At 46.1% G+C, this 14,456-nt stretch overlaps 1 protein-coding gene across 1 annotated transcript; it reads left to right on the forward strand.

Annotated features, from left to right (window-relative positions):
- Positions 1 to 2,124: 2,124 nt before the first annotated feature.
- LOC103650745 (BTB/POZ domain and ankyrin repeat-containing protein NPR5) lies at positions 2,125 to 6,203 on the forward strand. Its single transcript, XM_008676308.2, has 2 exons — positions 2,125 to 3,405; positions 4,818 to 6,203. The coding sequence occupies exons 1-2, from the start codon at positions 2,875 to 2,877 to the stop codon at positions 5,811 to 5,813; spliced, it is 1,527 nt and encodes a 508-aa protein (XP_008674530.2). The 5' UTR covers positions 2,125 to 2,874; the 3' UTR covers positions 5,814 to 6,203.
- The last annotated feature ends 8,253 nt before the right edge of the window (positions 6,204 to 14,456 follow it).

Below are 14,456 nucleotides of genomic sequence, written 5' to 3' on the forward strand. Positions count from 1 at the left end.
AGCCATACAATTGCAGCGATCAAAGAATATGCCAACATCATTATCTTAACCCCCTATGGCCTTATCTCGTCATCCAATCTGACAGGAAGGATCGATGGATAGGATAGAAAAAGAAAGAACAGAAAATGATGGAAACTAAAAAGTCAATAAGGCCAACATAATAAACAACATGTAGCTTTCTCAAGTGATCAATCGTTATTATATATATACGGAACCATGCAAAAAGGTAATTAGCCAAGATCTCTTCCTAATACTTTATGTGCTCCCTAATCATCACCAAATAATGGGTTGGGATAATTTGGGCGATTAACAAACAAGCACACATGCATGATGAGGAATCTTTGTCCAATTAGTCAACAGAAAGAAGAATGATCGGCGATATATATACATACATGCATAGCTGCCCTACTCTATATATATGTCTGTATATGTATATATACAACTATATCCCAGCATCACACATATTATTATATATACGCGCCTATATCTAAAATCTCAAGTCCTGAATGTAACAGATGCTGTCTTCCTTGTCATCTTGCACGCTGCTGGTAAAGGGCACGGCATGCCTGGGCCGATACGTTGCTGGAGAGCTTGAAGGCGGGCATTTGTTTCTGGGAAGCTGCTAGGTGGGGCGCAATTATCACCAAATCATTTTGGTGTGTTTAGTTTTTCTGACTAAAGTTTAATCCCTGTAAAATCAAATATTTGAATACCAATTTAAAATTATAAATATATATAGTCTAATTATAAAAACTAATTATATAGAGACTAAACAACGAGACAAATATACTAGCTAAATCCATGATTAACAAATGTTTACTGTAGCATCACATGCATGACGACCAAATCATAGACTAATTAGATTTAATAAACTTATCTTATCGTTTAGTCATTATCTGTGTAATTAGTTTTGTAATTAAACTATATTTAATACTTCTTAATTAGTATTAGAACATCTAATGGGTAGGACTAAAATTTAGTTAGATGGATCCAAACGGGCTCAGACTGTTATCACCTTTTGCCCATATTTCTCCACCTTGTATTTTGACTTGCTACAAAAGCCTATGTGTGTATATATTAAATAAAAAATATTCCCTCTATTTTATTTATCACGTTTTAGTTAAAAATAAATTAGACAACAACAAATATTCAAAAACGAAAGTACATATAAAGATCAGAAGAAAGAAAATACGGATAGTTAGGAATTGTGATGTGTCACCCACCAGTTATTATTAGCAATATATAACGTGTTAACGCCGGCTTCCCCACAGTTTCTGCTGTAATATTTATTAATAGCGACACGCAACATATATATGTGCATGTGTGTCGTCGCTCGAACCACATATATATATATATATATATATATATATATATATATATATATATATATATATATATATATATATAATATTAATGTGTATGTGTATGTGTATACTAGCCTATAGCTAGTCGTTGATTAATCTAATCAAGCTAAGCATGAGTGCATGACTGTATGTCTCTAGTATAAAAATATATATCGAGCTGCATTTACATTATACAAAAACAAAATGCACGCAGAACATTTACATTATAGAAATTAATTAATTTATTAAATGGAAAATAAATAAATCAGCAGTATCACAACACGACATGGCTCCCTGCAGCAGAACATTTAATAGACATACATACAACCATGCAGGGGGGCCGGCCGGGAGCAGATAATTCATCAGTCCAGACATCAGTTGATCTGTGGCATTTAATTTACAGGCCAAACTGTCAAAGCTTGGAACTCTCTTAATTTCCGTCACACGCTATGTCTACATCCACTGAGAGTTAACTGTTTCCAAGGGCCCTGACGAACTGTACGCATGCATGTGCGTGCTCCCCGTCCCACACTGCAATAAGTCGATCGTCTCTGGCTTTGAAAATGATCTGCAATGTTTCGAAAAAGGATCTGCAATTTGAAACTAGCAAATGATGCTCTAAATTTTGTTTTTTTGTTTTTGTTTTTTTTAAACTTGTGTGCATATCTTAAACGCAGGCAGCATAGTGCACAGTGCATAGGATAGCAGAGAAAGCACCAATTATTTATGCCCCCCAGGCGGGCAGGAGCAGGACAGCCACCCACCCATATAAACATACGCTGATACGCACGCCTCAAACCCCTCACTGCGAGACAGCCTTCCCTTCCAAAAAAAAAAATCTCCATCGGCCTGGCCAGCCACCCACATACAGTAACAGTAGCCATCCCCAAGTCCACCTCTAGTCCCTCCTCTACCCGTCTCTCTTTTTCTCAAGAGCTACACGAGAGAGAGAGAGAGAGAAAAGGAGGGGAGAGAGGCACACAACGCTGCTGTGCTGCACACACAAACAAGTAGCAGTAGTGGAAGAAGCGAAGGGATCGGAGGAGGAGAGGAGAGGAAGTGTGGCCGGTGACAGACAGAAGAGAAGAAGAAGAACAAGAAGAGATGATGGTGGTGGTGAAAAGAGACGGGGATGATGCAGCACAGGCGGTGGCGGCTTCAGTTTGAGCAGCTGCGTGCAGAAGCTGAGCCAAGAAAGCAAGCAGCAGCTGCAACCGCTTCCAGTCCCCCCCCTGACTCTCCCAGCCAGCCGCCAGCAGGCTCAGTCGCCCAAGCAGCAAGCACCAAAGCGATCGATCGAGCTGCTCTCCGTCCGTGCTGGTCCCCCTCGCGCGCCTCTCCACTCCCCCCTCTCTCTCTCTCTTTCTCTGATCCATCCACCCAATTCGCCAGCTCCGCCGCCACCCTAGCTAGCTAGCAGCTAGAGTACAGAAGCGGAAGGTAGACCGCTCGGAGGCGGGAGGAAGGTCGACCGACACGAGTAGAGTCGAGCAGGCCGGCACAGCAGCTTGCCTCTCGACCGGCGGCGGCCATGGAGGACACCCTCAAGTCGCTGTCCATGGACTACCTCAACCTGCTCATCAACGGGCAGGCCTTCAGCGACGTCACGTTCAGCGTGGAGGGCCGCCTGGTGCACGCGCACCGCTGCATCCTGGCCGCGCGCAGCCTCTTCTTCCGCAAGTTCTTCTGCGGCGCCGCCGCCGCCGACCAGGCCGCCGCGCCCGGCGCGCTGCTGCTGGACCACCTCAGCCCGCGCTCCCCGTCCGGCGGCGCCTCCTCCTCCTCCCCGCGCGGCGGCGCCGGCGGCGCGGGAGCCTCCGCGGCAGCGGCGCCGGGCGCCGTCATACCCGTCAACTCCGTCAGCTACGAGGTGTTCCTGCTGCTGCTGCAGTTCCTCTACAGCGGCCAGGTGTCCCTGGTGCCGCAGAAGGGGGATCCCCGGCCGGGCTGCGGCGAGCGCGCGTGCTGGCACACGCACTGCGCCGCCGCCGTCGACCTCGCGCTCGACACGCTCGCCGCCGCACGCTCCTTCGGGGTCGAGGAGCTCGCGCTGCTCACCCAGGTAACCATACCAAACTAACCAACCAATTCCAGCATCTCCCTCTTCCCTCACGACTGCAATTCTTCACACGCTTATTTCTTCGGGTCCGTTGCTGATGCTCCTGTTCTTCTTCCTCCTCTACTCCGGGCAAAACATAAATAATACTCTAAATAAATAACAGAGACAACGAGAGGAGGGAAAACAACAGCATCGGTTTCTTGCTTCCAATTTATTTATTTTTTTTCGCGTCTGCTGCTCGAAGGAATTGAGGATTGTGGGGATCAAGACGGGAGTTGGAGTCGGTTATGTTGGGATTGCCGAGCATTCTGCAGCATTGATTTGATCTCGGTACCCCCTTTTTAAATGAAGTGAAGGATGATGAGTCGGAGCAGCAGCAGGCACCAGGCAGCAGGAGGCACTCAGACAGTGTTCGGTCATCGTCGCCGTCGTCCCCCTGCGCACGCGTGCGTACCTGTGCGCTCCTAGCTTTCTTTCCTGGACATCCGTCTTTCTGTCCGTCCGTCCGTCCGTCGGCCTGCTGCTGCGGCTGCCGCGCTTTCTCCTTTCACTCTTAGGGTTCGTTGCACAGAGATCTCTCTTTATCTTTCCAGCACTGTTGGAGAGGAGTGGAGGCATCGCTCTGCCATTTATCCTCTCTCTTTCTCTACCACATCCGCGACGCCATTGCTGCCGCCCACGCACACCACGCACAGTTGCAGCACGAGGATGGCTTGCTTTGGCTCTCCGTACGCCGTGCAGTGCAAACTGCAACTGCAAGTTTGTGCAATTTGCTAGCAGCATGCATCCTGCTGTGAACTGGAACTTGGAGAAAGGGAGAGAAAAAAAAGACCCCTCTTTTGGTTTTCCCTCCCCTGATTTGCAATTTCGTCTAGGGTTTCGTCATGCTTCCTGGCCTCTGGGTCTCTCCGATCCTATACATACCTAGTCTTAGGGCTAGTTTGGGAGCTATAAACCCGGAGAGGATTGGAGGGGCTAAATTCCCCTTCTTATTCAATTTTGAATAAGGATGGTAATTTAGCCCCTCCAATCCTCTCCGGATTTATAGCTCCCAAACTAGCCCTTAGTTGTTTAATTCCCTCGCTCCTCCTTTGATTTCCCCCCATAAAACTTTGCTCCCCCAATCAGCACCATGATACTCCCATACTTTTGCACCCTTTCTCTATATTTTATGCACAGGGCCACTGCAGACTGCACTCACACTCACTGTATGTGCTGATGCTTATCTGAGGGAGGGATTCGTCTCGTCTCGTCTCGCTCTCTCCCCTTTATATGTACCTGTGTGCTCCATGCCTGTGTGCTTTTGCAATGCGGCTGCTACACTGAGTGAGTCACAGTGAAAGCGAGCAAGCTTGCACATGGAGAGTGACTGTTGAAGAATTCATTCATTCCTTGGGTTGTTGTCGCGCTCGCAGAAGCAGCTGGCCGGCATGGTGGAGAAGGCGTCGATCGAGGACGTGATGAAGGTGCTGATGGCGTCGCGGAAGCAGGACCTGCACCAGCTGTGGACCACGTGCTCCCACCTCGTGGCCAAGTCCGGGCTCCCCCCTGAGGTGCTGGACAAGCACCTCCCCATCGACGTGGTGGCCAAGATCGTGGAGCTCCGCCTCAAGTCCTCGATGTCCCGCCGCTCGCCGTTCCTCGCGCACCACCACCCGCACCACCACCCGGCGGCGGGCGGCATGGAGGCCTCGTCCGCGGCCGACATCGACGAGCACCACAAGATCCGCCGCATGCGCCGCGCGCTCGACTCCTCCGACGTGGAGCTGGTGAAGCTGATGGTGATGGGCGAAGGGCTGAACCTGGACGAGGCGCTCGCGCTGCACTACGCCGTGGAGAACTGCAGCCGGGAGGTGGTGAAGGCGCTGCTGGAGCTCGGCGCCGCCGACGTGAACCACCCGGCCGGCCCCGCCGGGAAGACGCCGCTGCACGTCGCCGCCGAGATGGTGTGCCCGGACATGGTCGCCGTGCTGCTAGACCACCACGCCGACCCCAACGTGCGCACCGTGGAGGGCGTGACGCCGCTGGACATCCTCCGCACGCTCACCTCCGACTTCCTGTTCAAGGGCGCCGTGCCGGGGCTGGCGCACGTGGAGCCCAACAAGCTCCGGCTCTGCCTCGAGCTGGTGCAGTCGGCGGCCATGGTCATGTCCCGCGAGGACGCGCACACGGCGGTCAACCCCGCGGCCGCGCCCATGTACGGCGAGCCTTCCGGAGGCGGCGCCGTGTACAGCGCGAGCGGCACCAGCTCGAGCATGGTGAACCTCAGCCTGGACAACAGGATGGTGTATCTGAACCTAGGGATGGACGCGCAGTTCGGCAAGATGGACGACGGCGGCGACGGTGATGACGGCGGGGGCAGAGGGCAAGGGGGCCCGCCTTCTTTGTTCTCCCCGCATGGCTACCATTGACACAAGCTGGCCGGAGCGGCTGCTGCTCTACGACTATCTCTCCTTGTAAGCTTTAGAACTAATTAATTACATGTTGTTATTCATATCCACATTACAGGAGATGATGATGATGGTGAGATAATCCGTTTGGCCCTCTATCATCCTCTGAGCCTTTTAATTAGCAGAGCCGATTAGAGAGAGATCACGCAAATGCATGCATGCAGAGTGATGCATCGTCATCACAAGAGTATGCATGGATCTTGGTGAGTTGCCTACTCCAGTTGTTGTAGCATGCGGCGCCGGGGGGGCGTTGTCTGGGACATTTTAAGAGGTAAAACTGTTCTTTTGTTGGTGGGTCATCTTGTGCATTATAATGGTGAGGCATCCAGAAGAAAGGTTGACTTGACAGTATGCATCTTTGTCTCGACTATATTTTTTTTCCTCTTCTTTTTTTTAAAAAAAAAAGATCATCCATTTCATAAACTGTTTTCTCTTTTAGAGGCATGCATATCTATCAATGTGTAAATCAAGTGACCTCTATTTTAACTACGTTGGTTGTGAGACTCTTCATTGTGTTCCATAGTGTTTTCCTTTAGCCAACATGCCAAAAAGAAACTGTTAGCTATTAGTAACGACCTCAACTATACATACATATATATATTATCCGCCACCAAGTAAACTTTACTATGTGTAAATATTGAACTAGATTTCTTTTTACATGTATGAAATATTGTGTTTTATGTGTGTGTCCTTTTTACTGTGAATGAGTGAACATGCATGTAAAGTAAAGGAAGCTTTTTATGACAAGCAAAGGGCCGGGGGCCGGGGGTGAAATACGGCCAATTGCTGCTTTCAACTGTTGATAGTGCGTTGTCTTTTATGGAGCTACATATAAACATATATATATTTATAATGTGTATGCATGGAGGGTAGCTAGGGGCCGGGGGTACACACAAACACACGCATGTGGGGGATATGAAGAGGGAGACAGCGGGAATCTAACTTGAGCCGTGAATGATGGAAGCGATGGATGCCGTTCAATGGTTTTGCCCCCACCACCCCCTCCCCGTTTCTTCTTATTGCAATCCTCCACTAGCTCCTTCTATATGTACCCTCTATATATATAACCTACAAGTTCAAACTCTACAAAATTCATCCGACCAAATCACCCACCACCACCTATATATAACCTCCTCATGGTTATACATAATACACCCTTAAAACCAATGGTTCTGGTTGCTGGATAAACCTCTTGTCTCTTACTCAAATTCAATGACCAATGTTATTTACATCATCTTTCCTCCGGATTCCCAGCCATTGAGAGAAAATTAGCTTAATTTATCTCTTAATCCTCGTGAATTCTAGAGGGATTTAAGTTTCCAATCCAGCTGTTACAGTAGAAACCGGTCGAAATAAAAAATCGTCTTCTTTGTTATACGGTGCATGGAAGAAACTGAATGAGCGAGTGCATGTGAGGGAGCCGACTATTCGGCTTGCTTTCTTTTTAATGCGAATGAACATCATAAAACCACTACCACCTCAACAGTCAACAACCAGCTGCTGCAATGGTGTGAGTAGCTGTTGGTGTTGTATCTTTATTTTGGGGGTGCGTGGAAGGGAAAGAAAGAACTGTATGTCCCCTCTCTTGCGCCATCGTTCCTTGACGTACAGTGCGTCACTATTGCATGTAGTCTTGGTTACGTACGAGAGGTTGCCGGCCAGTGATCGATTACTCTCTCTCTCTCTCTCTCAGACCCCAGCTGCATGCCCAGCTGGGTTGTTTCTCTCTCTCTCTCTCTCGTGTGGAGCTGCTAGCTTTTCCATGAGACATGGCCTAATCTATCTTTATGGCCCAATAGTGCCTCTCTGGGCTCACACGCACACGCTGCCAGGAAACTGGTGGGGTTCGCACAGCTGTGGACAAACGGATCCCTTGTCTTGCATGTTGCATGAGCGTGACTGGACACGACGCATGCACGCGAACCTAGAGCTGCATCCGTGTTACATGTGCATGCATGCTGCGTTCTACATGCTTTGTACAGACATCATGTACACCTACCCCCCTCTCTCTCTCTCTCTCCCTCTCTGCATATTCACACACTGTCAATATATAGCAGCTACTACATGTGCTTTGTACACACATCATGTATATACCTCTCTCTCTCTCTCTCTCTGTGTGCAGTGGCGGAGCTCTATAAAATTAACGTCCCGGGCCACTCTATAAAACTTGAAGGTTAATTTAGACATTCCCTAATATATTATACGGCTAAATATACCGCTAAAAAAAATATACCACAAACATAGACTAAAATAGTATTTACTTCAAATCATCATCTAAAAATACAATAAACTTGATAAAAAAACATAAAGGTACCTAATTAGAGACGATTTGGTCCTTCCCCGCATCTAATAACTTCATCAACATTAGCACGTGAATTTAAACCTACACATTACAAGTTAAATATTTGTATAAAATGAGAGATACAACATGACAATATCAATCTACCATCACATAAACATTTAACAATCTAGTATTTAGCTCGTTGTTTACTAATAAAAAAAAAGAAGCTAAGGAAATGAGAAGCGCTTACCGTTAGTAGGACTGGTTGGCGGCTGGCCGAGTCACGAGTGGGCACTGGCCGTCTGGCTGAGTGTTACTTCACGGAATTATCGCATAGCCGCATGGGAATATCCGAATATGCACCGAACGCCTGCTGCCTTGCTTCCTACTGGTTGGACGCGCGGCGCACCGCGCACGCCGCACGGGACCTGGACGTGGGACGCCTGGCTCACTGGCTGGATGGCTGGCTGGACCGGACCTGGCTACTTGCCGCTGCCGCGTGCGGACGACGGCCGACCGGACGGGGAGACACCGAGCGCGGACGACGCACGGGCAGGGCGGCAGCCGGCACGGACGCAGAACACTGTAGGGCGACGACCGATGGCGAACGGCGGACCACGGAGGCGTCAGGCGCGGACCAAACTCCACTCATCCACCAGTCGCGCCGACAGCCGCACGGATGTGCAGTTAGCGCATCGGCTAGCAGACCTTTGTGTTTGGCCCGTTAGGGTTTATTTTAGGCCAAAATCTCTAATACGTACTATATATATAAAATTGTTTTGGGCTATGACCCGGGCCACGGCCCAGGTGGCCCGGGTCTGATATCCGCCCCTGTCTGTGTGTGTGTGTGTGGTAAAGTTGCATGCATGGGTGTTCGGCTACCTCCCTGCATCCTCCGGAACTAATAACAATTTGTTTAATGTTACTCTCGATGCTAGGTGTGCGTGCTAGGCTGCTAGCTGCGTACGTTGTATGTATGACGCTGTGCATATATATTATCATAACATATAGATCAGTTAAGATCTAGCAATGTTACTCGATCTGGCACGGGTGTTTTTGCGTACGAATGCATGGATAAATAAGCCCATAGGCATGTGCATAGGTTGACAAAACCAAAACCATGCATACTCTCATTTAATTATGTCGTCAGCCCTGCATTGACAGCAGCTAGCCCTTTATTTTATTCCTAAAAAATAGTGGGTGTATTCACATCACGCTGCCACGTGTTTCTCACGTTATTACTTAATTATTTGATCTTATATTTTTTTGTGTGCTTTCTTTGCACCTCTCGGACCTACATTTTTTAGGCTAGTTTAGGAGACACAAAACCGGAGGAGATTGAAGGGCCTAAAATCACCTCCTTATTCAATTTTGAATAAGAATAGGATTTTAGCCCCTCTAATCCCATTCGATTTTCGGGCTCCCAAACTAGCCCTTATGTGGAAACAATGCATGCATTTCAAAAGGAGCCTTATATAAACTAATTATATTATTGCTCTATGTTAATTCTCCGATTTTATACAATGTAAGGCATACTTTTTCTTAAAACCTCCGAAAGATTGAACTAGGGGATCTAGAGATTGGCAAAGTTATTATAGACATCTTTATCCCTATAGAGCATCTTAGAAAGTCCGAATATATATCATCTTTAAATCCTATAATAAATCTAAAAAAATATAAACACTTTTGTCAATCCGACTTAACCACCCAGATGAGTAGGTTCCACCAGAGGAAACCTATCCAACTGAACTACACTCAGTTGACTAATAATGGCATACTATTTCGGCCATATACTTTAGTTTGGTCTTCTTTAGAATCCAACAATAACTAAGAGGGGGGCAAGAACAATACGGCGAACGCAAATGCCAATTTAAGTTAATTTTTATAATGATAGATGTAGGTGGTAATTCAGAAGCAAGAATTTGGGTAGGTTTGCATTATACGACGGTTGATCTTTAGCGACCTTTATCTGGGACTGACGATTGGTCGCTAAAAGTTATGGATTGACGATTGGCCATTAAAAATTATGGACTGACGGTTGGTCGCTAAATGTGTTTATAGTGACGGTCCATCGATCGCTAAAAGTCTAGAAATTTAATCACATATGATCGATCGCTATAGAGGAAAGTGTGCGAACGATGGTGGGTCGCTATAGACACAGGTTGAATAATAGATATATCTCTTCTATTAAAAGACATGAGAATTCTTGGCCCATCAGACAATCCACGTCTCCTAAAAAATCGTAGCCGTTCGTGTGACTTGGATCGTGCGCTCTATTGTCCTATCGACTTCTTTCTCTTTGGAACCCTCGCGAGGCTGTCTTCCCTTTCTCTCTCCTGTCTTTCGTCGCCCCCTCCCCAACCGGATCAGCCGCCGCCACACTCGATATCGCCGCCACCAGAGCTCCCGTCCATATACTATTACCATTTTGGGCCTGCTTGATTTCTATCCTAAGGAAGAAATTGAGCTCTCCCATCAATGCTCATCTCAAACTTCCTGCTCATAGTATCTAAAAACTTAGAAATAAGAGCATGAGAAGAACTGTCAAACATGATATCATCCACATATATTTGAAATCTTATTTTAAAATCCTTAGCAAGCAAAAAGGTTTTCAAACGCTCATACCAGGCTCTAGGTGTTTGTTTCAAACCATACGAAACCTTTTGGAGTTTAAACACATAGTTAGGAAATTGATCACCATAATGTATTGGTCTTCTGTGTATATTTATTAAAGGGTGGAACATAGAAAATTAAAGAACAAGAAAGTAGAGAACAAATGGGAGAATGGTAGATGTGTGTGTTCTTTAGCTTAGTCAAGGATGACCGAGCCCGACTCTATCTCCATAACGGCATGCACCCTGATTAGGGACGCAACTCTATCCTCTGGTTGTGGTCTCTGGTCACGACACTATATTAACTGAGGCAGGACACCAGCACGGAAGCTAAAACTTCTTACCTCCGCAAACACTAGCGGCCACAATTTTCAAAAGGTTCATATATCACCTCCTAGTGACTAAGAGTGCGTTTGGTTGCAATGATAGAACGAGACGGGATGGTACGATCCCTCAAATAAGGTTGTTTGGTTCAGAGTTAAGGGTTGGGACAGGACTATCCCAAAAAAGGACGCCAGAGGACGTCCCTGTCCTGGTTGTCCCGCAACCAAACGCACCATAAGTGGCTAGAATCGCCCTAGCGTGGAGCTGGTACAGACAAGTGCTCCCACTGCACCAGCCACCGATACGCCATCCTTGGTTCCTAACCTATAGGAAGAAGAAGAATGAGATGGTGGATCCTAGGACGTTATTGCGCCGACCCTAGACTCTTCTAACGATGGGCACCATTTTCTTGCACCTCGCCCCTGAAGGTATGGCCCTCCATGCTTCACTTTTTCACTCTGCTAGTTAGTAGGTCTAGAGAAATACCTATACTGCTAAGTGTTTAGACAGTCCAATTAGGACTTAGTGAGATTTTCACTACACGACGGTTCACTTACAACGACCTATGGTTGGTTGCTAAAACAGCCTTCAGCGACCTACGGTTGGTCGCTAAAAACTTTTAGCGACCCATAAGGATGGTCGCTGTAAGTGCCGTCGCTAAAGACTTTAGCGACCGACATCTTTTTAGAACCGACCATCCGTTGCTAATATTATATATTTAGCGACCAACCGTGTGGTGCTGTACTATAGATTTAGCAACCAACCGTAAGTCGTCATACTATACATTTAGCAACCAACAGAAAGTCGTCCTTTTTATAGTTGCTATTAATAATAATATACATTTAATTAAGCACCACAAATCACAGATTTTTATACACAAATCATAAAGACATACACAGTTAATCAGTATACCACAGTCATAGATCCATCACATAAACACAAAAGCACCACAATTATATATTCACAAAAGCATCACAATTATAATATCATTCACAACTAGATCATTTACAGATAGCTAGCTAGATCATTCATAAAAGCTCCAGAGATGATCAGTCACAAAAGCACCACAACGACATCACTCCAGCTTGAAGCAGTTCAAAAGCCCACAACTACATCACTAATGTTTCATATCACTCCAACTATTGTTCAAAAGCCCACAACTACATCACTCTAGCTGCTCCAGAGTTGATCAGTCACAAAAGCACCAAAGCTACGAAGTAAAAAAATAGTATGGAATATAGATACATAACAACAAATACAAAATATCACAATGATATAAATATTATAATATTATTATAAATATGCCTTGAGGAACTCCACAAGCAAGGGGCGCTCTGCCATGAACCGTCCATGCCGTCGGATCCGCCCAGTACACCCACCGCCACCACACAAGCATCATCTGCAGCAAATTTAATCAACTCATCAGGTATACGGATTGGTTTGGTTTGATTTGGTGATTTCACCAGCTCGCTAATGGATCCAATTCATTTCTCAGCCGATTCAGATGGGGGGTTACCTCCCTCACGATTATGAAGCCAGAGAAGACGTTCCAAAAGATGAAGATGAGGAACGAGAGCCCCATGGCGATCTCGATGTTGGGGGTCAGGGCCACCGTCATCATCCCGTATAGAGTGTAGTACATGAAGCTCATCACCTGGTATAGGAAGAACCAGAAGAATTTGCTCGCTGTCACCTGGAACCCAATCATTGGGTACACGATTGATGAGAGATCATCACTTGCACCAACATGTAAGGTAATTCCACCGACACCTGCAACACGTAAACCTTCGGTTCATAATCTGTGCCAAGCCTGTTCTGGCGATCAGAACAACTGGATTTTCTTAGGACAGGTTGATTGTTGATGTGTTATGTTACCTGAGCAATAGCGTATGCCATGGTGGAGTACATGCCTGCCGCCTTTTCACGATAGATCACAACTCTCTCCATTGCCACCACCGGCTGTAGGATGCTACAATTCATGAAACCCAGGAACAATGCCAATCCATATACGATTCCAAGTATGTTGAATACGTCTTGCTCATCCTTGCTGTTGCACAAAGAAATACATGTTAGATCTTGATTGGGGCATAAAAAAATAATTTAATAGTCATGAAAGATAATAATAATAATACGATTACATGCTTGAGCCAATTTTCCAGAATACAATTCCAAACATGATTGAAACAGCAAAAGTGTTAATGAACCAGACAACATTGTGTTCTGAGTTTTTCCAGTATGCACAACTTTGCTTCCACAAACATGCCACACATTGTATCGTAAAGTTTTGCCAATAACAATGAGGAAAATACAGAGCATTTGTGTTTGGTTCTGGTTGTTCCAATTCATCAATTAGAATCCTGTTCTTCCTGCAGGTGCCACCAAGAATTTCATTAGATTGACTTCCATCTTAGGCCATGTTTGTTTTTTCCAAATCCATGTGGATTGAGGGGAGAATAAATCCACAACTAGTAAAAATCTACCTCAATCCACCCCAATACTCCTCAATCCACATGGTTTAAGTACAAAACGAGCAAGGCCTTATTGTTTGTACCAACTAAAATAAAGTTATTCGCAGTTTTACAATTGTATTATTGGGTGCACCTGTACAGGGAGGAATTGCAATAAATTTCTGCATAGTCCACTCCAATTTCATATTCTGTTATGTGTGAACTGATGTCTAACATCCATGTTGCTGGGTTTTGTCCCTTGTTTATTTTAGGAACGCCTGGTATGGCTTGTTACAAAGTAATTTTCAGTATTTTCTTCTCTCTGCATCTTTCAAATATAAACGTCTATCTTAGGCGATCTTACCTCAAAATACTTTATCATGTTGCTAGAGAGTGGACCTACCGAACCACTGTATATGAGCTGGCCACCTCTTTTCATAAGCAGAAGCTAAAATGGAACAAATTTAATTTAAAACTTAGGATGGTAATTCCGTAGCGCCTATACGTACTTGTATAGAAGAAAGACCAGTTTATCATGTAGTTCTTTGATTGTCTTCTACTTTAACTTACAACTGCATTTTACAACTTCATTCATACTTATGTACATTTGTTCAATTTGACTGCTGTTTAAGTTTGTCGAGAATCATGTTTGTTTTAGTTGTGTAATTACCTTGACACCACTTGTACACGACGAGCAGCAACATCTCGTCTATCTTTTCCAGCACCGACGCCATGTTCGCCAGCACTAGCGTCCACCGGCGGCGCGACGCTAGCTCTGCCTCCAAGGATCCCTCATTTCCCTGCGGCTCGCATCAGGCGATGGCGCATCCACCACAGGCAGGTTGGCGATGGTGATGAGCGCTATGCCGTCGGCCCCCACCTCCATGGTGATGGTGGATCCGAATCTGGGGTTTGAGGCGCCGGACGACAAGATCTGGTA

This window comes from Zea mays, chromosome 3 (assembly GCF_902167145.1).
Source record: "Zea mays cultivar B73 chromosome 3, Zm-B73-REFERENCE-NAM-5.0, whole genome shotgun sequence".
NCBI lineage: Eukaryota > Viridiplantae > Streptophyta > Magnoliopsida > Poales > Poaceae > Zea > Zea mays.

Bases quoted from the DNA above. Each gene is read 5' to 3' on its own strand.
- LOC103650745 (XM_008676308.2), top strand. From the start codon at position 2,875: ATGGAGGACACCCTCAAGTCGCTGTCCATGGACTACCTCAACCTGCTC. The intron at 3,406-4,817 runs GTAACCATACCA...TCGCGCTCGCAG, and splicing joins AGCTCGCGCTGCTCACCCAG to AAGCAGCTGGCCGGCATGGT.